The 25,521-nt window shown below is 41.7% G+C and overlaps 2 protein-coding genes across 7 annotated transcripts in view; one reads left to right on the top strand and one right to left on the bottom strand.

The window, feature by feature from the left end:
• CUNH9orf85 (chromosome unknown C9orf85 homolog) overlaps window positions 1-21,826 on the bottom strand; it is a 155,771-nt gene extending 133,945 nt beyond the window's left edge. For 2 of the 6 annotated variants that reach the window (XR_005877476.1, XR_005877475.1), the window contains exon 1: window positions 21,521-21,775. Coding sequence is in view for 3 of the 6 variants with exons in the window: in XM_040746484.1 (XP_040602418.1) it covers window positions 21,521-21,622 (102 nt within the window). In the remaining 3 variants the exon portion in view is untranslated. Of the gene's footprint in view, window positions 1-21,520 lie in introns of all 6 variants that reach the window. The other 4 variants (XR_005877478.1, XM_040746484.1, XM_040746493.1 and 1 more) reach the window with 4 other exon arrangements.
• Window positions 21,827-22,443: 617 nt separating this feature from the next.
• Abhd17b (abhydrolase domain containing 17B, depalmitoylase) overlaps window positions 22,444-25,521 on the top strand; it is a 31,126-nt gene continuing 28,048 nt past the window's right edge. The window contains exon 1 of the mRNA XM_040746477.1: window positions 22,444-22,506. The gene's annotated coding sequence lies outside the window, so the exon portion shown is untranslated. The remainder of the gene's footprint in view (window positions 22,507-25,521) is intronic.

Below are 25,521 nucleotides of genomic sequence, written 5' to 3'. Positions count from 1 at the left end.
TTCACTGTGAATCTTTTATATGTTTAGCAAATTCTAAGTTTCCATTCTTCACCAAACTATTATACACAAATTATTTAGTTCCCTTTTCAGAGTACGATTTTTAGTGGACAAAAATGTAACTCATTTTGCGTATGGACTTGTTTCCTACTACTGATGGAGTCTTGGGAATTTTTGACATAGAAGGTCATAACAGCTATTAATAGAGTTACTTTTATCACTTTTTAATTTGTGTGCATTTTTTGTCCCTTTTCTTACATAACTGTCCTGGCTCCAATTTACTGTACTGAGAAAAGCAGACAAGCAGCAACACTTTCAAGAGCCAGGTTTAGGTTGGGTGTGTTTGTGCAGACCTGTAATGTCAGCACATGGAAGACTAAGGCAGGAAGATCTTGAGTTCAAGGCCAGTCTCTCTCTCTCTCTCTCTCTCTCTCTCTCTCTCTCTCTCTCTCTCTCTCTCTCTCTCTCTCTCTCTCTCTCTCTCTCTCACACACACACACACACACACACACACACAGAGCCAGACTCCGCAAATAAGCAAGCAAGCAAGCAAACAAACAAAACAAAGAACCATTTTATACTTTCACAGCTAAGTATGCTGCTCATTGTAGAATTTTTTATTCTGAGGTAGCCTTCCTATACCTAGTGGTTTATTGTGAGTATTGAATTTTACCAACTGCTTTTAACAACTTCAGTTCCAATGGTCATACAGATTTTTCTTTCATAAACTCTGTTCATGTGGTACAAATGTTGAATTATTCTTACATTCTAGGAATGAATCCTACTGGACTTTAGTGTTTAATCCTCTATTATTTATTTATTAATGCTTTATTTTTATTTATATGTGTATGTCTGTGTAAATGAATGCTGTGGGAGTGGGGATTATCTACAGGGCCAGAAGAGGGCGTCAGATCCCCTGGAGCTGGAGTTTTAGGCAGTTGTGAGCCACTTGATGTTGATGCTGGGAACTGAACGTGGGTACTCTGCATGAGCAGTTCTTGACCACTGAGTCATCGCTCTAGCCCATCTCATCCTTTTCATATCCTTTCATAGAATTTGCTATCATGTTCTTTTGCCTGGGGATTTTTGCATTGGCGCTTATAATAACTATCATATTGCCATGATAAAGTGTTGGTAATAACAACCAAAAGTGGGAAGGACTCAGCTTAGTCCATAGTCCTCAGCTATGTTGATTCAGTTTCCATGATGAGGCAGAAGCACGTGATAGAGGACATTCACTTTATGGAGAACAGGAAGCAGAGAATCAAAAAAGAGAGAGAGACATGGTATAGCCCCCCGTGACCTACTTCCTTCACCTACATACCACTCCTAAAATTTACAGAGCTCACTAAAAACACTGCCATTGGAGGCCTAGACTTTTAACACAGCCTGGGGCAGAACACTTCAGACTCCAGCAATGCTTAGTTACTATTCTCTTGCTGTGATAAAACACCATGACCAGATGACTTATGAAAGAAAGCATTTCAATGGAAGCTTGCTTACAATTTCAGAGGGTTAGTCCATGATCATCGTGGCAAAGGGTATGGCAGCAGGCATGGTGCTGGAGAAGTAACTGAGAGCTCACATCTGATCCACAAGTTGCAGTAGAGAGTGAGACTGGTCTTGGTGTGGGCTTTGGAAACCTCAAGGCCCACTCCAGTGACACACCTCTTTCAACAATCCTTCCTAAACAGGTCCACCTACTGGGGAACAAACATTTAAACACATGAGCCTATGGGGGTCATTCTCATCCAAACCACCACAGGCAGTAACAGTGCTCCGAAGTAAGACTGCTCTTTAGTTTTCTTGTATTGTTTTCATTTGGCTTGGGATCAGGGTAAAGCCACCATAGAATGAGTTAAAATGTGTCTCCTGGAGTCTTGGAGAGATCAGTGTTTTCCTTTAGATGCCTGGTGGACTACCCCAGTGAAAGTCCAGGGCTGGAGAGATGGCTCAGCAGTAAAGAGCATTGGCTGCTCTTCCAGGGGTCCTGAGTTCAATTCCCAGTAACTACATGGTGGCTCTCAACCATCTGTAGTGATATCTGGTGCCCTCTTCTGGCCTGCAGGCCTACATGCAGGTAGAACACTATATACATAATGAATAATTTTTTTTTTTAAAAGAATCAGTCCAGAGTGCTTCTTCATTGGGGATTTTTATTATTTCTGATTCAATCTTATCAACTATAAATTGATGTCTCCATTTCTTCATGATTCAGTCTAGGTTTTGTATGTCTAGGATCCTGCCCATTTCAAGTAGGTTACTTTGAAAACATTTTTAATTAGGTAGAATTGGCATGAATTTGCCAGTTTTCATTTCTGGTTACTGTTATTTGAGTCTTCTTTTCTTGCTGTTAGCTCACCTATGTAAAAGTTGGCTAATTATATGTATTTTTTAATAATTTCTTTTTTGAGATTAATATATCATTTCTCCTTTCCTTTCTCCAAACCCTCTCATATACTCCTCCTTATTCTATTTCAAAATCATACCCTGTTTTTTTATTAGTTGTGGTTACATACATGTGTGCATGTGTTGCTAAACACATAAACATAACCTGGAAATTTTTCCGGTTTCATTCATTTTTCTGGGTTTGTCCCCCTTTCCATTTTATTTATCTCTGCACTAATCTATTTCCTTCCTTTGGTGGCTTCTGGTTTTCTAGTTTCTTGCTAGCTGCACTGATGACATGGGATGCTTCTTATTTCTAAGATTTGTTTCCAGCAGAGTGCTGCTTCAGTGTGTCCACGGTGTGTCATGTATGTTAGAATACTGCTTCAGTGCATCCACGGTGTGTCATGTATGTTAGAATACTGTTTCAGTGCGTCCACGGTGTGTCATGTATGTTAGAATACTGCTTCAGTGCGTCCACGGTGTGTCATGTATGTTAGAATGCTGCTTCAGTGCGTCCACGGTGTGTCATGTATGCTAGAATACTGCTTCAGTGCGTCCACGGTGTGTCATGTATGTTAGAATGCTGCTTCATTCAGTACGTCCACGGTGTGTCATGTATGTTAGAATACTGCTTCAGTGCGTCCACGGTGTGTCACGTATGTTAGAATGCTGCTTCAGCGCGTCCACGGTGTGTCATGTTGCTTTCATTGTCATCTAAATATTTTATTTTCCTTATGAGTTGGCTGATGTATTTGATACAATGTTTAATTCCTACAAATTTTTGACTATTTAGTTTTTCTTCCTCTATTACTAATTTCTGACTTCACCTATTATAATTAGAGAAATTACACTGAGTGGTATGATTTTTATCATTTAATCCATTATATTAAGACTTAATTTATTTATTTATTTATTTTTTTGTTTTTTGGTTTTTCGAGACAGGGTTTCTCTGTATTGTTTTGGAGGCTGTCGGTCCAGCCTGGCCTCGAACTCACAGAGATCCGCCTGCCTCTGCCTCCCGAGTGCTGGGATTAAAGGTGTGCGCCAAGTAGAAGGTGTATTTTTGTGCTGTTGGGTAGCATTCCTTACGAGTTCACAGGCTGACTGTGCGTTTACAGCCTCTGTTCCTGCTTATGCTCTGTCTAGCTGGACCCTTTATTCAAGGTCTTCGTCATTCCACCTGTTGCTAACCTACTTCTCCCATCAAGTCTCTAGATTTTCGCTTCTTGCAGTTTTAGTCATCTATTATTAGGTGCATGAAAGATTTTAATTATTATATCTTGTCATATTAGTTTTTAATGCAATGTCTTTTGTCTCGTAATTTTCTTTACTTAAAGTCTATTTTGTCTGACATTCGCACAATCTCCCTACTCTCTTTTGGTTAATATTTGCATGGACTATTATTTCCATCCTTTAACTTTGAATCTACTTATGACTTTGAATCTCAAGTTAGTATCCTGTAGACACTATACATTTGCATCATATTGTTAAATCATTTCATCAATCGCTGCCATTTGGTTGGACAGCTACACGCTACAGTTTTTCACTACTGAAAATTGAACCTAGAGCCTGCTAAGTAGTGCTGCACAACTGAGATTATCAATCAGCTCATTTGCATTTTATTTTGAAACAGGACTTCACTAAATAGATTTGAATTCACTCTGTAACCTAGGCTCATTCTGCCAAGTAGCTTGGATCATAGGTCTACACCTATTCTTGCCTTGCAGCAAACACTGTTGCACACTGCTCCAGTATCTCAATGCAGTTATTTGCACAGGTAACTACTTCACTAGCTATTTTTCTTGTTGTGATCTGAAAAGAACCAATTGAAGTGAAGAAGGTTTTACTTTGGCTCATGGTGTGAGGGATTACAGACCATCGTGGAGGGGAAAGCATCGAGACAGGCAGCTCCACAGCTGCAGGAATGTGCAACTAGATCTCTTAACCTCACATCCTGGCAGACAAGAAGCAGAGGGTAGACAAATGTTAGTAGAGTCAGACAGAAATCCTCGAAGTTCACCACTTCCTCCAATGAGGCTCTATTTCCGAAAGGTTCCACAAGGTCCCAATAGCAAAACAGGGTGCCAAGTGTCAAACACACAGCCTATAGTGGGCATTCACACTCAAACCGCAGCAACTGTGAAACCAATGTTCTTAATTTGCACCAAAAGAATACTAGTGAACTAAATAAATTGAATACAAAAGACTGCTACCATAAATTCATACACCACATGCCTAATCCTTTATAAAAATTCTCCCTGCTACTTTTACAACATGCCTGTGGTTAGGGGTAGGCATTAATTATCCTCATTTTGCAGATGAGAAACCTGAAGCTCAGAGAATTAAGAGATTTACTCAAGGTCACAAAATTAATCAGAACCATCAGAGAGTAAACTCATAAAAAGATGACTATGAGCTTAAGGCATGGAATTAAGTTAAAAGTAGAAAATGTCCCCTATAGCTTTCAAGGTTTATCTTTAAAGATAAACTCTGTACCCAATTTTGCAGAGCCCCACATTTCCATATGTAAGGTATCATAACTTAATCCTAAAACTGGTATACTGTTATGCAAGCTGCTTTGCTAATAAGGCCAAACCTAAGGTAACCTTTGCAGTATACAGTAAATTAGCTGTTTAAAGAACATTGTAAAGTTAGAAAAGTTAATTCAGAGAAGAAAAAATTATCTGCATTAAGCAATGTCCTAAAAAAGGAGGACTTTTACATCTGTTCACCATGCTGTTCACAGATCAATCCCCGAGACAGCTTAACAATGAAGGGTCAGTAACATCGAGCAACATAGACTAGTCTGTGTGCAATTCAATAGGAATGCAGAATCCAACTCAAACAGCAACATGGAAGTGTCACGAGGTGACACACATGTTTTTATAACCACTCATTAGAACTTAGTCACAATCTGAGATCTTGTCCAACCAGTAAGGTATGCCCCAAGTTAGTGATCTTTAAAGAGACAAACTAGTGACCATTTGTTAGACTGGAATATCCCTTCCTTCCTAATGGCATCTATTAAGAATGTGTGAATTGAACTCTTTCACAGCAAACAAGCAAGTCACAAACCAAATGACTTATCTTTAAAGACAAATCTATGCATTAAGTCATACACTTGGAGGCAGCAATAAGTGAGCAATTACCCCCCAGAAGCCAGCAACATCTCCCAAGATAATGCCTTATTCTGATCACATTTATCACTGACAATGGGTTGAAGAGTTAAGTCACCCGAGTGGGAAAAACTAGGTTTATTCTGTGATTCATTTGGTTTAAAGCTCAGTTTTCACATATGACTTCCCTAATTAATATTCAGTTGTGAACATTTTCTTATTCTTAAAAGAAAAAAGATATTTTTGAGGAAATGAATATGTAGGGTCAAGAAATAAAAGTAGATTTGAATGAAGAATGCAGATTATCTATAATAACTACAGCACTACCACATTTTGTTCCAGGAGCTTTTCTATACTTCCAGTTTGTACTATAATCCTTTTCACTGTCTTCTCAAAGCATCCGTGTATGGAGTGAAGAAAGAGGTATTGTTATTTGGTGTTATTCTGACTTACAGAGTGGATGTAACTCATCCAGGGCTGTATAAAGAGCGACTCAAGTAGCCATACTAGCAGACTGCTGGGGGTTTTTTGTGACTCCAAATTTTAGACTCTTTCCAACATAACAACCTATAAATGTGTCACAGATTAGAATTAAAGATAGCATGTACTTTGACCATCTCTGCTGATCATGAAAACAACTCAAAAAATAAAAACTAATATGTATCTGGCACTGAACATGGTACCTCAAAGATTCCAAAGTTTATCATGTCCAGTCTTTCCCTAATGGTGCTTAAAATCCCACTGGAAGAGACACATGAGATCATTCTGAAGAGCAAGCAGTGTCTGTAGGGTTAACATGGTGTTTAAAATATGAGGTTGGCTGGCTGGCTTCTTCAAACTGGGTTTTCAAAAGGGATTAGACAACAGACCCAGGCTAATTCACAGCCATCAAGACTCAAAAGCTACCATCTCATTGGCTCTCAACTCTCCAGGAACAAAGGATCTCTATTGCTTCGACAAATCTGTAAGGCATTAATTATATGATGGAAAAGGCATTTTATGCTTTCTGTGATGAAGTCTTACTGAGATGCACAGACTTTATTTACAACACCAGCTACTTTCTAGTATTCCTTATACTGCTACAGTCAAGAGTACAACTAGAACCAGGAAAGATAACCTGGAAGCCATGAAGTTTCAGCTTTCCCAAAAGGTATGTGACTTGATAAAGACAAATGAGATGATTCAGAGAGTTGCTTTAACAAGAGAGGATAAATTTCCGATTGAAACGCTAAGATTGGGGCTAGAGAGATGGATCAATGATTAAGAGCACATACTATTTTTGCAGAGAACCTGAGCTTGGTTTCCATCCCTCACTGGATTACTCACGAGAACCTATAACTCCAGCTTCAAGGGATCGGACCCCCTCTAGCTTCAGTAGGCACCATCATACATGTGCACATACCCATAGAGAGAAACAGGCACATGCATGAAACTGAAATAATAGTAAAAGGAATGCTAGGGTACGGGAACATTGCACTTCAACTTTTTCTTTCTTGTAGTGCTAGAGTTCATACCCAGGACCTCAAGCATACTAGGTGAGCACCCTATTACTGAGATATAACACCACCCCGGCATTTTAACTCTATACTAACTCAACTGAAATTTCATTTCTAATCCTCAATTCAGCTACTTAATTTAAAAACAAACCAACAACAAAAACCCAGAAACTTTTGCTATGAGAAGTCTTTGGGAAGCTGGAGAGACAGCTCAGCAGTTAAAAATACATACTGCTCTTGCAGAGGACCTAGCACCCATGTCAGATAGCTCACCACCATCTTTAATTCTGGTTCTAGGGAATCCAAAACCTTGTGGCCTCCACAGGCACCCACACTCATATGCACATATACACACAGAGACACTGTTGCAAAATTTAAAACTAAAATACATTTTAAAAAAGAAGAATCTGCCAGTCTTGGGTAAGCAAGAAGACTCAGCTGATAAAGATATGTGCCACCAAGCCTGACAACCTGAATAAGAGCCCCATGGCATGCATGATGGAAGGAGATTACTGACTCCCATGTATTGTCCTTTGACATCCACACGTATGCTCTGGCACACACACAAAACACATACACACAGATAAATAATAAATAAATAATGTAAAAAGGAGCTCTAGTGAAATTGCTCACTCGTGTTTCTTATGCAGTGACCGTACCGCCCAGGCAGCCCATCAGTTCTTATCTTCCTCTCCACCTTGCTAACACAGACACAAAGCCACAGCGGACAGTAAGACCTAAAAAACAATGCCTTGGCAACACCAATGCTTCTTCTTCTTCATGGCATCTCTACTCCTCCCCTAAAACAGATCCAATCTGCAGGCGCCATTTATTTAGCTTTTAGGGTGAGCTGAAATCTGGAACTAGACATTTTACTTCCAGTTCTGCCTCCCTTGTATAACTCAATACAGCACCAATAATACACTTCACATTTGGTACAAGGTCTTGTTATTTTTACCAAACTGGCCTCTAACTCACTGGTCTCAGCCTCCAGCATCACAGACATACGTCATTATGCCTTGCTCCTGGTGGTTCTTTAACTCTGGCATCTAAGTCACAGTTTAGCATTACAGACAATTCAAAATTAAAAATACTCCCTTTATTAATGTTCTGTGAACACTAACCCATTGGCCTTGTTGAGAACCTGAAGCCTTGAAATCTAGAAGATTCTGTGTGTTTTTCAGGAGTCTATATGAACCCCCCCACTTCTGGGAGCTGGTGAGAATTTCTATCAAGAGCTCAAAACCTCATTCCCAATGACATCTTCGCCACAATATTCCTGTAAAGCTGTTGACAGATCTGTCTATCTGAAATCTCGGCCACTGTCAGTGTTTGAGGAGATCTTCGTTCTCACCGTCCTTGTCTTCTGGGGTTAGTTCTTTACACAAACTGGTTGCTTAGCTAGGTCCTGCACATCTCACTTTCATTACTGTGGACTTCACTGTTTTAAACAATCTATAATCCCCCAAATCAGAAATGCAGTCATTCTTCGGTCCTGTCCACAGCTGCTGTAACCAGCATGCAGGTGTCTGATTTACAGAAGTTTGTCTTTGTTTTACTGATTTACAGAAGTTTGTCTTTGTTTTAAGGATTTTAAGACGTTTTTAGTCATTGACAATATCAAAATCTTTTGTGGAATCCTGCATAGCTCCTTTACCTGGGCACAAGAGATAAAGTTCTCTTGTGCAATTCACAGTTGGAGTTTTCCTAAAATGCTTAGAACTGATGAGTAATCTGCCCAGCCTATGTATGCAAGCCTAGATCTGCACTATGCAATACAGCAGCCACCAACTACAGACAGCTGCTTTAAATGAAGTTAAAGTTCACGTCCTCAGCTGTACTGAGAGCAGTTCAGGTTCTCAGAAGATGCACGTGGTGACCACACTGGATGGCGCTGGAAAGACAGGTCCATGGGTAGTGCTGCACAAATGAATCAGATCTGAAATCACTACTGCCCTGGAAATGAATTCACTTCTTATAATCCCTGCCTTTGATCAGGAGGTCAAAGCTTAGCTTTACTTTGTACAGGATTCACACTGCTTCCAGGTACAGGCATTTCACAGACCTACATTTCTCTGTCGTGGCATTCTCCCACATTAGACAACTGTTCTTCTGACTTTGTCTCTGCATTATCCTGAAATTTGACTAGAAAAATCCAACTATATTATATTACAACTATATTATATTACAAAATTACAAGTTTATGAGTTGTCTATCTATGCCTTACAAATTTTCTTAATTTTTTATTATAAAGACAGGACTTTATTTTTGCTTATCTGTTTAATATGTGTATTACAAAGGTCTCCACATTTAAACTAAATAGAAGCACTTGTTCTCTTTCTATTAATGGTGTAACCTTGTCAAAAGCCACCACCTCTGTGAAGAGTCTCAGTCAAGCATCTGATCAGTTTTCCAGCATGCTGCTTCCTTAGTTCTCACCAGTCAGGGGACACACTGTCTCTGCTTCGTGACAGCTCCTGTCCTTGTGGCGCTCTCCGTAACGTTCTTTGCTAGAAACATCTTTTCCAATTGTCTGAGGTCATAGTTTTCTTTTGTCATTTTACTGAAATTTCAGGTGGGGGTGTTTTCAGTCAGCCATTTTGAATTAGAAACATCAATAATATTTTTTTCTGGATAGTTAAAAGCAAGCCTTAATAAACACATCCCTAGGGAAACCTTAAATTAGAGTTAGAAACCACAGTAAGCCATGACTCTGTTTAAATATCCCAGAGAGCAGCTGACCATATGAGGATCAAATAACTGCCCGTACATTCCATACATAAAAATAACCACAATGTTCTGTTTTATACAGATAACAGATGGTAACTTATCCCATATGACTCTTATAACTTTATAAAAAAAATCAGTGCCATCATGTCATCTAGTTTATAAGAAACTTGAGATCATATTACTATAGAACCTTGTGATAATGCCTCATGATGGTATACTGAACATTCACTACACAAGTATATACCATGATGTCAATTATATTCTTGAATTGATGACTTCAGTGACATGAGTTAACTTCAAGACAAACAAGTCAGCCCCTTGGTAGGAAAGGGCTGAGCACTTAATAACATATAAATCTTCACAGAATAACAAAGCATTTAAAGTAATCCCTAGCTTAGCTTGGAATTTCAGACCCATGATGTTGTAAATGACCTACAATAGCAAATGACCTTCAAAATGGGGCTTGAGTAATATAAAGGTATAATAGAATTCTAATGATGAACCATCATTTAAAAAACACAAACAGCTCCATCATCTACAAGACATTTTCCTGTTAACAGCTATGACTCCATCCAAACAAAAATAAAAATATACCAACTGTGTTAAAAAAAAAAACATGAATACTTACATTAAATTTACAATGTGAACTAGAATAAACTTGATATTATTATTATTTTTTTTTTTTTTTTTGGTTTTTACGAGACAGGGTTTCTCTGTATTGTTTTGGAGGCTATTGGTCCAGCTTGGCCTCGAACTCACAGAGATCCACCTGGCTCTGCCTCCCAAGTGGTGGGATTAAAGGTGTGCGCCACCACTGCCGGGCTTTAAACTTGATATTAAAGAACTATTTACCATAATGTTTTGAATTGTCATTTTACATCCTGAAGATACAGGTAAATCACAAGAGCTGGGACTTTATTTATTTACCTCCTATGGGAAAGTCCAGGTTTAAAAAAATGTGGAAAATTAAGTCACACACATCCCTTTTGGCCAAATGAGGATTACTTGAAGCTCTAATGTATATACGAACAGTGAAGATGCATCAAGATGTTGTCCCACATCCACTGAATGCTATTTCTGTATGTTTTCAAAGTTGTGACTCAAAGTTCATTTAAAAAATAATTCATACTTCCTTAATGGATACTTTCAAGAAAGGGGGCTGATGCTGACTGGGAGAAATGGGTTCTAGAAAATTACATGACGTCATTTGTGAAAACTCACTAAACTGCTGCATGATCTATATATTTTCCTATATGTAAGTTATACTTCAATAGATGTTTATTAAATAAAAACATAGCACATGTAATTTCTCTACTTTCAAATTTGGTCACTAGACTGAGATTAGAATGGAGGACATTTGTCCTACTCATTGTTGTCAGTGTTTAGCACACAACAGTGGCTCAATACACAAGTGGATTTACATAAACCAGTAATCAATGATGATTCCATTCTTCCATGCCACCTCACAGGACTGCTTCTACAGTATATATTATATACAATGAGCTATTTTTTTTAATGTTGGACTCTCCATCAGTGTGCAATAGATAGCATTTGAGTATGTGTGAGGAAGAGAAAGAAGCCAAGATATGTGCACTAGTAACTAATAAGACATGCATCATATGCATGGTGAGGGCAATACGCGTGTCAGGGAAGGAGAGCTATTTCAAGTACAATGAGCAAGGAAAAGCATAACTGAGTAAGTAGCAAATGGGCATGGTGAACACTGGAACACACTTATGAAATCTTAAGACCAGGTCAGGTTTGAGATGGGTATTTTCACAAGCCTACCAGGCACTTACAGTACTAATGAGCCCACCAAGACCATCAGAGGTCAAGCAATTTGCTCACATCATCATCTTGCTAGTAAATATAACCAAATACACCCTGGAGAGTCACTTAAGCAACAGAGGTCTTCATTCCTTTGTTTTTGTCACCAGACAGTGTGCTGTCTTCACTTTGACAATAAGCATAAATATCTGCTTGTATTCTTGTTTTGGGATTACTGGAAAAAAGAAAAAAACCTTTCACATGCTCTTATTTGAGTATTTCTGAGTAGTGTAGAGGGAAGCCTTTTCCTTGCCAGCCACTTTGGTTTTTCCCCACCAGTCGCCTGGGCTCTGTCGCGTTGTAGTCCCCAAATAACACACAAGATGCTGTATTAATTATGAAGCTGTTGGCCTTGCTTGTTTCTTACTGGCTATCTCTGACTTAAGTATTTACCCCATAACTGCCAATCTAAGTATTTCTCTTACCAGAGAAAAGGGTCTGGACTTCTTACCCCTATGGCAGTTAGTTACATCTTGACTCCCTGTGTTTCTCCTACCCAGAGTCCTCCTGGACTCCTAGTCCCACCTATCTTGCTTCCCTATTGGCCAACAGTGCTTTATTGACATATACACAGGACTTCCCCATCAGAGTAGGAACTCTTCCCCAAAGATAATAAGAAGTCCTGTTTTCAAAACAATGCATGGAGTAATATTCTTAGCTGATCCTTTTAATTTGGTTTCATTTTCAATTAAACTATGAGGAGTGTTCAACCTTTGACATGATGCCATTTATAAACTTCATGCTTTGGAAGCACACAATTAAGTCACATACAAAAATCAAACAAAAAATGAATTATGTTTTAAGTAAGTTTGCAATTTTGTGTTGGGTCACATTCACAGATCTCCTTGGCCACATGTACTTCCTGGTCTGGACATACCTGAAATGTATTCAACTCCTTGGCCTAGAACAAATATCCACCAGTTACAGTTTGAATCTGGAATGTCCCCATAGGCTAATACTGTGTGTTTGATCTCAAGTTTGTGGCACTTTTTTTGATGGCTGTGGAGATGTGACATATAGTGAAGCAGTCATTAGGAGTGAGATCTTCAAAGTTAAATTCTTCCCTGGTGTTTTAGTTAGTGTTTCTATTACTATGAAGAGACACCATGACCACCAAAACTCTTAAAAAGGAAAACATTTAATTGGGGCTGGCTTATAATCAATGTTCTCATGCAAGCAGACATCATTCTGGAGAGGTAACTGAGAGTTCTACATCTTGGTCCACAAACAGCAGGAAGACATAGTCACACTAGGCCCAGCTTGAGCATCTGAGACCTCAAAGGCCACCCAAAATGACACACTTCCTTTAATAAGGCCATACTTACTCCAACAAGGCCACACCTCCTAATAGTGCCACTCCCTATGACAAACCATTCAAACACAGTCTATGGAGGTCGTTCCTATTCAAACCATCAAGCCTGGATCTGGCTACTCTCTCTGTTCTTGGTCTACTGAGGAGCCTCCACCACACACTCCAGCTGTCATGAAAAAACCAATCTGCTCTGCTCATTACTTCCCTGCTACAGTGTAATGAAATCCCAGTGCAACTGAATCAGAGTGAATTCTTCATTCCTTCAATGGTTTCTATCAGGCAATTTTGTCACAACAATGCAAAACTAATACAGCATAGTTCTACTCAATTTCTTAAATCTCTAATCCCTAAGATCCACTTTCTCTCTGAGGATTATAATTTATCAGTTATTCCTTTCTCCCTTTTATTTTTGAATTATAATGGTGCTATCTTTGTCAAAGCACTTAACACAGTCAAATACATGATATTTAGTGACTACATCTGTGTACATGTCCCTAGTCTTGATATTGAGGACAAAACAAAAATCCTGACCTGGAAGATGATTCAGCCATCTCAAAGGATTTTGGAAGTGAGTTCTGACCCTCAGCACCCAAGGAAAAAGCCAGGTGAGGCAGAGTGTGAGCCAGCACAGGGATTCCCGAGGCTGGGCAACACGTCTAATCAAAATGGTGAGCTTTAGGCTCAGTAAGAAACACTTTTAAAAAACAATGAATGCGGGCTGAAGAGATGGCTCAGTGGTTAAAAATACTGGCTGCTCTGCCAAAGGACAAGGGTTCAATTCTCAGCACCCACATGGGAGCTCACAACTGTCTGTAATTTCAAGCTCTGACACCCTTACACAGACACACATGCAGGCCAAACATCAATGCACATAAAATAAAAATAAATTTTAAAAAATTATGTAGAGTGACAGATGAAAATACTTGATGCATATGTATCCACAACAAGCATACACATGCACACACCTTGTTTTTGAGTCTATTGTATCCTAAGGTAGTCTGTAAATTAAAAAGTCTTAAGTCAGCAATTATGAAAATTAAAGAGTTCAGTTTTGTTGTCAACTGAAACATAGGATATTAGAACAAGCCTGAGTTAAAGTAATTCTTATAGTTTGGGTTTAGGACTGCACAATGGTGGAGGCATTAACAAAAGGAGAAAACACTCACTGCTGGGCAAAAACCCTAGATGGGACAAAAACAGTTCCTTCCTTTTACCACATGCTTCACTCAAACGGAGAGGTCAAGCAGGACATCAGACACTTAATCCTGCAACTCAACAGAAAAGCTGAGCTGGAGGCTGGGGCCCAGGAGTTACACACACAAAGACGCACTTTAATCCTTGGACCAAAAACAGTGAGAATGGTTTTTAGACTTTAAGTGGCAGTTGCTGCTGGGTGATAAACATGAAGAGTAGATACTGTTACTTTTTGTAAACAGGCTTCAGATGTTAGGACAGTCTCAGGTTCACAGCAAAACTGAGAGGTACAGAGCTCTCTCTCCTTTACCCCACAACGTACATCCACTCCATTACCAACACCCTCAAAGTGGTAGATTTCTTTACTATTGATGAAACTATGCTGACATATATGGAGCCCTTAGACTGCTTTGCATTTATTATTATTGTGTATATGATAGTGTGCCAATGTGGGCACACTCATTCCAAAGAGAGCTGGTTCTTTCCTTCCACCATAGGTTCCAGGAACTGAATTCAGGCCATCAGATGTATGCAGCAAACACCCATTGAACCATTTCACTGGCACCAAAATAACTATTTTTAACCAACAACTTCACCAAGACCAATGGCCTGGTCCAGTGTAGTTTTTGCCAGCTAGCCTATACAGCCAAGGATGTGCCTAAACTTCAGCTCCTTCTGCCGTTCCCTCCCAAGTGCTGGAATGACAGGTATATGCCACAATACTGTTTATGTGATACTGGAGACCAAACCTAGGACTTTGTGCTAGGCAGGCACTCTACAAACTGTGCCATATCGCCAGCCTCTCAGGGAGATCTTTAAAGAAACTATAATAACCCATCAATAATAGAGAAACTATCATTGGGTGGAACTATTCAGGGCGAATGGGTAATTAAGGAGTCTTATGCCTTCAAGTTACTAGACAGACAAGCGAGGGTGAACATAAGGCACAAAAGGAGGGGCTGGCCTTAGGGAATGTTGCTTGGCATAGCTTAGGTCACCTGAGGAGGAAATGTCCATTGAAGAATTATTATCTAGCTCAGACTGGCTTATGAGTATGTCTGTTGGGGGTTGACTTGATTGGTAATAGATGTAGGAGAGCCTAACCCACTATGACTGGTACCAATCCCTGGGTAAGTAAGTAGTACTATGCTGTAGAAGAAAACTAGCTAAGCATGTGTGTGAGCAAGCCAGAAAGCAGCATTCCTTCATGGCTTCTGCTTCAAGTTCCTGCTTAAGTACACACCCTGACTGCTCTCAATAATGAACTCTGACCTGCAAGTCAAATAGATGCTTTTCTCCTTAAATTGCTTTTCGTTGTTGTTGTTTGCATCTAAGTAGTACAGAGAGAGACAGGCATTTCATCTTTGCAGTAAGAAAGTACAATACGTAGGGACGGCCTCAAGTAGTTTGTTAGATGTGGTGGTGGGAACACAGGAAGCTGGACCTGAGCATGGTTTAGGAGTCTGTCAAGGGAGTGCCCCAGGGAGAAAGAAGGCTAAAGGAGCAGAGTTATATCCTGACTCACAGATCAGTAAGGAGAATACAAAGTACAGTGAAAAGTCAAGATCTGACAGATACCAATAGCCAGAGAGATAAACAATACTGTGTTCTTGTGGGGAAAGGCAGCATGTAAATAAATGGCAGCTGCTCTTTTTTTTAAGTTTCTGAGGAAACCAGGTATGTTGGGGCATGCCTTCAGTCCCAGCACTTGGGAGAGAGAGACAGACAGATCTCTCTGAGTTTACAGCTAGTCTAGTCTACATGATGAGTTCCAGGACATAAAGAGACCCTGCCTAGCCAGGCAGTGGTAGCCCAAGCCTTGAATCCCAGCACTCGGGAGGCAGAGCAGGTGGATCTCTGTGAGTTCGAGACCAGCCTGGACTACAAGAGTTAGTCCCAGGACAGCCTCCAAAGCCACAGAGAAATCCTGTCTCAAAAAAAAAAAAAAAAAAAGTTTGAGTAGAACAGTGTTAGCAGCCAGAGGCTAACTAACCTCAGGGTAGACTTCTGCGGGGTGGGGTCTAAGATCTGAATGGTCAGATGCTAGGAAGATTACCAGGGGTACAAAGTGACTAGTGGTTACTAAGTAAGACAGGGACTGACAAGGAGTAAGTCAGACACTGGTGAAGAGCTCTAAGGAGGAGGTTAGGGCACCGGGAGGGACACTAGTCCAACAGCATGTGTTTTTCTAAAGCTGGAGCTTTGATTGAGAAGGAACTGACGAAAGCAGCAAATGGGAGAGAGGTGAAGGTGTGGGGGCAAGAAAAATGTCTTCACTTGTGAGGTCTGTGCTCCCTGGAGGCCGAGTAGGGCAAGAAATTGAAGAAGGCTTATTTCAGCGAACCCTCTACTGATTGATACTGAACTACACATTCTGGAAGGCAAAGAGGGGGGCTATGGGAGGGCACCATAAGGTTAGAGGACCACATGTGGTTAGGATGTGTTCCAAATCAACCAAAATGTGATGATTGCAGGGCTAGCAAACAAGTCACACACAAGCTCAGGCCTGATTACAGCAGAGGTCAAAGTTAAGCACATAGAGAACTTACTCAAAAATCAACACTAATTCCGCCTAGGCACAGCACCTGCCGGTGGCCCCATCAAATTCCACCAGGCCCCATCTCTCACCCACCATGTCTGACCCTCACAGGTAAGGACTAAGGCTCCTGTATGTGGGCCTCTGGGGAACAAAGCACACCTTAGCCAAAATAGGCCACGGAGATAGGACTCATACACCCAGGCTCTGACGGTAATCTCAGGGTCGAATTGCTTTAGTACAGACAAAAACCTCTGGTGGCACAGGTCTGCAATTCAGGTTACACAGCAGGCTGAGGCAGAAGGAGCTGAAGTTGACGGCTTATATATCGCTGGACATATCTGCAAGACGCTGTCTCACGATTTTAAAAAAACAGAGCTGAGGAGATAAGAATCCCCAGTACTGAGGAGGAAGGTCCACATTCAAAAGGGAGCTTTGAAATGACTTGTCCTGAGTCTCATCATACAGCTCTCTAATTAATGGACAGCCACATGCTAATTATGTAATTTAGGGGACACCATTCACTTCCCTAAGCCCTAATTTCCCAGTATGTAAAATGGAATAATTATAGCATTTAAGCCAGGGTCCTTCTGAAGATTAGATAATGTGTACCAAGATGGCATAACACATAACACACTGAAGTATATAACTATCAGCCATTATTAATACAAGTATATTTCCAAAATTACACAGACCTCCATTTTTCATCTCCATATCAAGATGACAATCAGATTCCAAAAGTGAGTGTGTTCCATAGTAAATCAGTTCACTGGACAGTTTATAAACCAAACAGTTCTGAGGAAGTTTTGATTAAACAATTATCCCAGTGTTTTTGGGTTTCTTTTGTTTCACAGCATACTATTGTACATCTCTGAATGGTTTGGTACATAGTCCAGCCTGGCCTAGAACTCATGGCAATCCTCTTACTCATGGCAATCCTCCTGCCTCACTGAGGCCAAAAGTACTCATCTCAGTGCTAGACAAATTCACCCTTTACCCCCATCACAAAGTCAAATCCAATGCACAGTATTTCCAAACCAAGTTGACCATAAAATGCAATGGAGATCTAAAAATACACTTTGGGAAATGCTAACAGAAATCAGATCACACATATGGAATGAACAGAAGTTTCTAGAGAATGGATCATGCTCTTCCCATTTCATTCAGTTCCAATCACCCACCATCACATCTCAATGGAGCCTTCCTTTACTCTCCAAACTCAAGAGTCTCAGTTAAATACTCTGGGACCTCTGCAGACTGTTCTTTCACAGATCTTACAGTCATAGGCACTGACAAATTTGAAAGACTATTTGATTAATTTCTGTCACTTCTCCCAGCAAATTTTAAAGTGGACATATATGTAGCACAATGTTTGGGACAAGGTGTGGTCTCATTATTCAGTTCAGGTGGCCTTAAACTCCCCGTCCTCTTGCCTCCGCCTCCAGAGTGCTGGGATAACGGGCATGTACCACCACTCCTAGCTTCGGGTTTTTGTTTTTTATTGACAGTAAATAACTGTGAAGAACTTAATGTTTACTAATAGGAAACTGGTTAAATAAGTCACTCTATATTTGCATTATACAATGTTTTATAATGATTAAAACCCATAAACTTGGCTGAGTATGGTGGTCCAGGCCTGTAATCCCAGCAATTGGGAAGCTGAGGCAGAACCACCTAGATTACAGTGAGGTCTAGGCTATTACACACACTGTCCTGAAAGAACATTTTTTAAAGTGAATTGTATTTTATTACATGCATGTTATATCACACATAGATATCTGCAAGCATACATATAACTGTTAACGATGACCACATCTGACCCCAGAAGAGTAATCTTTTTGCTCTATAAACTTGTTACAATGCTTTTCAAAAGTATGTGCTTCTTTTCTAGTTAATTTTCTTAGGCTTTGAGCAACTGCGAATCCATACAATTATATAATTATGCTTGGCTCTTCTCTCTCTCTCTCTCTCTCTCTCTCTCTCTCTCTCTCTCTCTCTCTCTCTGGCTTTTTGAGACAGGGTATCTTTCTCTTTACATACCCCAGGCTGTCCTGGAACTCAGTATGTAGATCAGACTGGCCTCCAATTCACAGAGATCTGCCTGCCTCTGCTTGCTACACCTAAGTGCTGGGATTAAAGGTGTGTGCCACCATGCCCAGTGGTATTAGCAACTCTTCACAACCACTTACTGACACCATTTCAGAAAGACACATGTCTAATTTGCATAGCTATGCTCAAGAGTTCCAGTCATTCATTGGTCCACACTCGTTCTAGTCTCTTAATTAAAAGAAAAAAATCTAAACAGTCCTTTGTGCCCTGTAATGGTCTCTGGAACTCTCCACTCATCCATTTCTTCATGTCTTCTCATACACCACAGCACCCTCTAGGAAAGCCACCATGATCTGCACAACCATCTTGACAGAAAGTTTAGAGAAGACATAATGCTAACCCAGTATTATAGAGTAAAAATGACAGAAGTGGTGTGAAGTCTCTCTTCTGCTAAGCCAGCAGCACAACGTCTGGGGAGATGAAGAAACTACAGGGCAAGAACAACAGGCCAAAGAAACAATTCTACCTCAGTTGAGCTCAGTGAATCAGTGAGTTTAATTTTAATTATGGTCTCACAAAAACATGGGCTTTTTACAGGAGCAAAGACAACTTGTGTGGGCTACCCCACAAAGATAATATCTCTTAGCATCCGTCAACCAACTGTAGATAGTTTACATACACTCAGGGACAGGTGATGCCTCATATGTCCCTCCCCACTCCATGACAGACCACTAATGGGCCCAATCCTGTGCAAGTGTCTCACAGGTAATCACAGGTGCCAAGGGCTCAAGAGGTCACTGGCCATGTCACTCCCAGAAGACCATGTTCCACAATACCAGTGTTATTATACACCATCTCCTCTCCAGTAAAGGAAACAAAGCTATCTAGACAGAACCAACAATGCAGTCACTTTAATAAGATTTAAACCTCTTTTGATTTCCACCTTCTCCAAACTTGTAAGTGTCCAGATGGTATTGATGATCAGTGACCATTAAAATGGGCCTCTTTCAAACAAGCTCAGAAAATGGCTGGGATGCACCACTTTACTGTTAGATAATCCTCATTAAACTGAGAGATCCTTTGTAGAATGACCTGTACGTCATTTGGAAGACTAGAACAAGCTTCCTTCCTCTTCTAGAATATATCCAAATACAGGAGTAGACCCTCACCTAAATAAACATCCTAATAAAGCATCTAGCATGACTAGGCATGGTGGTATACACCTCAGGAGACTGAGGCAGGAGGATCACTGCAGTTCAAGTCCAGCAGAGGCAGTGTAGGAGTAGGGGGAAGGTTCCCTTTCATCTGACTGGTCTTGAATTTAAAAACTGTCTTTACAGCCGGGAATTGGTAGCACACCCCTTTAATCCCAGCACTTGGGAAGCAGAGGCAGGCAGATCTCTGTGAGTTCGAGGCCAGCCTGGTCTACAGAGCGAGCTCCAGGACAGCCTCCAAAGCCACAGAGAAACCCTGTCTGGAAAAAAAAAAAAAAAACTGTCTTTACAATAGAGAGCTGAGACAACCTGGTGTCCCAGCTTCCTCCCTCTCAGGGAAGGACTAATCAGCATATATCACAATTCTCTTCAAGTCTGGACTAGTCTTCCTTTCAGGGCTCTACAGATTTTGAGATGGCTACAGGGATCGTGGGAGGAAATTATACTCAACTACTTCCACCACTGTTTGAGCCAAATTGTGGATTAATCCATTCTTCTTTACCAACTTCTACTCCATAATTTCTTCTAAAATAAAGCAGGTGTCAGGTTTACAGATCCAGTGCCTGCTAACTTAATGTGTGCTCCGGGGACCTAACTTAAAATATCCTTTTTTTCTATTCTTCACTGAACTGCCTTTCCCGTTAGCAAGTTCTATTGAAATCTGTAATTACAGACCGATCTGCTTAATTACTGTCCATACCACTCATAGAACTACAGGATCCATAAAGGTAGAGTCAATGTTTCTGAGCACTGCCCCCGTCCCCTGCACACATGAAAGGCACTTATTAAACATGACAATCAAAGAAAGAGAAAAGAGTACAAATTAATATAAACAGATTGCTTTCTTAATGTTTTAAAATTCATCACCTACTATATCCCAGACTATTTAGTCTTTTATTTTGTTAACTTCAAAATAGTCCTCCCAGGTTTCTCATTTGAGGCTAAAGCTCACAGAAGTTATTAAATTATTTCAAGAAACAAGCCTAGGAAATTTGAACTCTTGTTTACGGAAATATTAACTTTATCTGATGTAAAGCTGGCCTCCAGGATGACTTAAACCGATTATCCATTCTCCAATACAGTTATGGGGAAAAGGATATCTATCCACAGGGAAAAAAAATTCTTTCAATTTGCACGTCATGCTAGATTAGATAACTGTATAAACAGCAAGCAACCATTTATACACTGGCCAAACGTTTGCTCTTACAATCTCAACAAAAACTGAACAAGTTTTGTTGGAAAGTAGTGATGCTAAGATCGTACGCCGTACAAACCTATGGGCTTGGAGTTTTCGAAAAACAGTTGCTGCACAGGCAAAGAGAAGAACTGTAAAGAGACACTGGCGTGGTGATCTTCCGTTCCCTGCGGCAGGGGCGTGATCCAGGTGGGCACATCCAAGGATTCAATTGCCCCACCGGTACCTTAGGTTAGATGAAGGCTGCCCTGTCCAATCTTGGCTGACCATAGGATGTATTCACGGAACACAGCCAAGTCAAAGAAAGGGCGTGGGAAGAATGTTTTAGACAGGATTGCATTGCAGCCAAGACTAACTGGGCTGCGATCCACGCTCGCCCTCGCCAACTGCTCTCATTTCCTCTCTCCCCTTCCAATCACTTGTTCCCCTGGAATCGCACTCAGTACAACAGGCAGGAGCCTACCTTGGTCTGAACACTCTTATCGAACTTGTCATTTTTGAAGGTGAACGTGTTCTGGTGCTTCTGAGGCCTGGACCGAGCCACGTTGCCTTTCTGGGAACTCATCACCGAATCACAAGCACCTCAAGTCGGTGCAGCCCGTGTGTTACAGGGAAGAGGAAAGAGGTTCCCGCCCCAGGTTGAGCCTATTGACAGTGACCCGGAAGAAGTTCTACGCTTTCCTTTCCATCCCCCCGGGTCGGCCCACGTGACGCAACGCGGAGGTGACGCTCCTCTCTCGGCGCTACGCTTCCTCGGCCACCGCCGTCGCGGAAAACCTTCCTCAGACCCACCGGGCAAGTCCGGCTTTCTTCGAATCTAGAACTCCCCCATTGGCCCGGACGCGGCTGTCTATCACGGCGGAGGGGCGGGGATCCTCCGTTCCTATTGGCTCTGCTTTTCCGCAATCCCCGCCTCCTGCCGAACGCTCCCAGCATGTCCGCGGCTCGGTAGCGTAGCGACTCTGCTGCGCGGTTTTTGATTGGTGGAAGGTGGGCGAGGCCCGGAGCCTACCCGCCTGCAGCCCGGAGCCCGGGTCAGCTCCGGCTCCCTCCGCCTCCAGTCGGTGACCAGCTCCTGCCGGGCCGCGCGCCGCTCGCCCCCCGCGTCCCTCCCAGCTCCCGCCCGCCGCGGCCGCGCGCTCCGCCTCCTGGCGGGCTTCAGAGGCGCCGAGGAAGGCGGGTTGCGGAGAAGCCAACGCCGGCCCTGCGGTGAGGACGGCGACCACGGCCGCTCGGGACCTCAGGCCGGAGAGCCCCGGCGGCGGCCGCTCCTCGCGCCGGGGCCGTTAGTCAGCAGAACGCGAACGCGCGTGGAGGGGGCCACACGAAGCGCGCCCGGCCACCGCAGCGCTCGTTCGCGTCCTCGCCGGGCCGGGCCGCGCGCGCAGAGTCGGCGGGCGGCGCCCCGCGGAGGACACCGCGTCGGCGGCCGCGGCCGCCCAGCTGCAGGTGCGTGGGGCCGGGCTGCTGGGCCACCGAGGGGTCGCCGCTCTGCGCCGGGGGCCAGGCCGGGAGGCTCCGGAGTGGGGCTGCCGAGCGGAGACCGGCGCGTCCCGGGCCTCCTCTCCCGCAAGATGGGATCGGGAACCGCTGCCCTCCCTGGATCTGGGCCACTCGTGGGCCCTGGCCCTCGGCTCGGTGTCCGGGTCCAGCCAACCTCGATTTTGTTAGTTGGAGTCCTCCGGGAGCTTGAGCGGGTTATCCCGCTCCGCCTGTCGCGGGCGCTGCTTTCGTTGGCTTTAACTTCTATCATCTGTGATTGAGAACTCTAGGAGGTTGGGTTTGAATTGAAAGTTGGAGAGTCCTGTTTGAAATTTTATTGAATTCCGAACCAAAAAAGAAGTTGTGTCGAATTAGATTGTAGTGTGTGGAGGACGTTCAGAGAGTTTAACCTCGGCATCTTGTTTTTTGAAAAAAATAAATAAATAACGTTGAGAACATTAATCGAGCTGAGCTTTCTGTCAAAAGCAGAACATTTAGTTCCAGTGTTGCTCTGATTTAAGGGTAAGAAAAGATTAGAATAGCGGGGCGCGGAAAGGGTGACCTTTAAATTTTGCCTAGTTTATGAAAGGTACTCCTTGTGCGGTCTGTAGTGCTGGATACCTAAGATGATTCATTTACATTTTCAAGCCTTCAGTGTATGAAAAGAGTTTTGGACATCTTGGGTCAACATTTGAAACTACCTACCAAGACTTGAGTAGAACATCAGGTGCGGTTTGTGATGACATTTCTTTGCTTATAGTAACGGGAATTTTCAGTAAACGAACACTTATTTTGTAGAGAATTTGTGGCCATACATTGGGCGCATAAATTCAGTCGGGTGACATATCTACTCGTAGCCAGTGCAGTATTTTGAACATCACCATTATTGTCGGTGTCCATGCTTGTAAATGGATTTTATTTTGGGAGAAGGGACGTTATGAAAGGGAAACGGTGAGGGCAATTGTATTGGAAGCTGAAAATGGATAAAATCTCTGTCGTGCGTTCGTTACTACTTCAGATCTAGGAGGAAAGAGGTAGCACCCTCACCCATGTTTTGACCTCTCTTTTCTCCTACTCTGGTATTAATAAGGTTAATTGGCGAGGATAGGATTAGATTTTTAGCAAGCTAGGCAGCTTTAAATTTGTCCTTTGGTGTACAATACCCGGATTGATATGTGGCTGGTTACCCTAAGTGCCATCACCCTCTTTGTATGTGAATGAAATGACAACTGGAAAAGTAGAGTCACCCCCACCCCCAACACATAAGTACTAGGACAAAATAATGCTTTTAGTAGCTTTATAAACCCAGTAGAATGAAGCAGTTGGTGTCCTAGTCTGTCACCAAATTGGTCTACAACTCCAGGCATGCTGTTGTAGACTGAACCACTTTCTACATCCGTAATATAAGACTAATAAAACGTGCCGCCTGCTAAGCAGAAACACTTGTTCCAGGGAATCTGTCACCCTCTCCTGATCTCCATGGACACTAGGCCTATACATGCATGCAGATAAAACTTTCATACACATAAAAAGAAATTAAATTTTTTAAATTGAAAAATGCTCCACCTGCTCAGTTTTTAAAGTACTAATTGGCAAACTTTTGTGTGTTTGTTTGCGTTGGTGTTCTAACAAGTGTTAACAATGAAATGTAGGGTTTATTAACTCACTTCTACACTAACTTCAATTTTTTTCCTTTAATAATGTCTCCTTTTCCTACCCTGCTAGGGATCTCTCGTATACATTGGCTTGTCTGTCCCAGCCTTGTGAGCTTTTACAGATTAAGTAAAGACCAGAGAAATTAGTTATTTAAATTTCCTAAAGTTAGTGAGAACTAAGACTTGAACCCAGACCTTTTGACTTGTCTTCAATCCTTGGTGTTGAAGCAGTCAATACCCATACTGTTTTTAGTCTCTGTAAGAAGTCTCAGTGTGGTGACATAAAATGTAATGAGGATCCACATGCCTTTCATCTACTTTAAAAAACTCACAACTGCAAATTAGAAGGATACTTTTCCCATATCTTGTAAAATTTCCCACGTCCTATTATCTTTCTCCCACTCCATCAACCTTAAATTGTCATGCCTCTTTCTGTCAGTGTTCATATAAACAGCATCTAGATCCCTGAGCATACATACATATATGTGTATGTATGTATGTATGTTTAATTTTGATGATCTTAAGTTTAAGCATGATGTTTATATCTTCTTGTAGCTTGTTTTTTTCAATTTGGTCAAGTATTTTTCCAAGTATTTCTGTTTCGTTTTCACTGCTATATCATACAAATGTTCTATGGCCAACTTGTATGAAGATGATGCTATGGAGCTAGACTTGGTGAGGGTAGTTCATGGCCAGCACAGGATGCACAGTGAGTCCCTGGCTGTACACCTCTCCCATGAAAGCAAATCAGAACAAATCAGAATCTTTTTGCTTCGTTTTACTTTATTTTCTGAATAACACATTGGGGTTTCAAAAATGCGGTCTACCACTTTTTTCCCCCTTGGTTTTTTGAAATGGGGGTTTCTCTGTGTAATAGCCCAAGCTTTTCTGGATCTAGCTTTGTAAACCATTCTGGCCTTGAATGCACAGGGACCCTTCTGCCTCTGCCTCATGAGTGCTGGGACCAAAGGATGTGCACCACCAATGCCTGGCCCTTCTTCACTCCTTAGAGTGGCTTTTACTTTGAATATCATTGCACTAATAATTTTAAATTCAATAATTTCATTTATTTAATGTTTGAAACAAAGTCTTACTCTGAAACTTGGGCTGGCCTCAGATTAATAGCAGTCTTCAAGTTAGCCTACCAAGTGCTAGGATTGTCACCAAACCTGGTTTATAACTTTTTTATTGTAATATCAAAACATTTAGATCTTGTGATGGTTAGTGTTGTCAGTTTAACAGGATCTAACTCATTAGGAGATTGGCCTCTGGGCATGCCTGCAGGGTATCAGTTTAGTTGTGTTGATACTGGAGCACTCATCCTACT

The sequence above is a fragment of the Mesocricetus auratus genome, unplaced genomic scaffold, assembly GCF_017639785.1.
Source record: "Mesocricetus auratus isolate SY011 unplaced genomic scaffold, BCM_Maur_2.0 Super-Scaffold_4256, whole genome shotgun sequence".
NCBI classification, from domain to species: Eukaryota; Metazoa; Chordata; class Mammalia; order Rodentia; family Cricetidae; genus Mesocricetus; species Mesocricetus auratus.
Note: the sequence above shows the minus strand (reverse complement) of the source record. Positions and strands in the feature narration are given on the sequence as shown.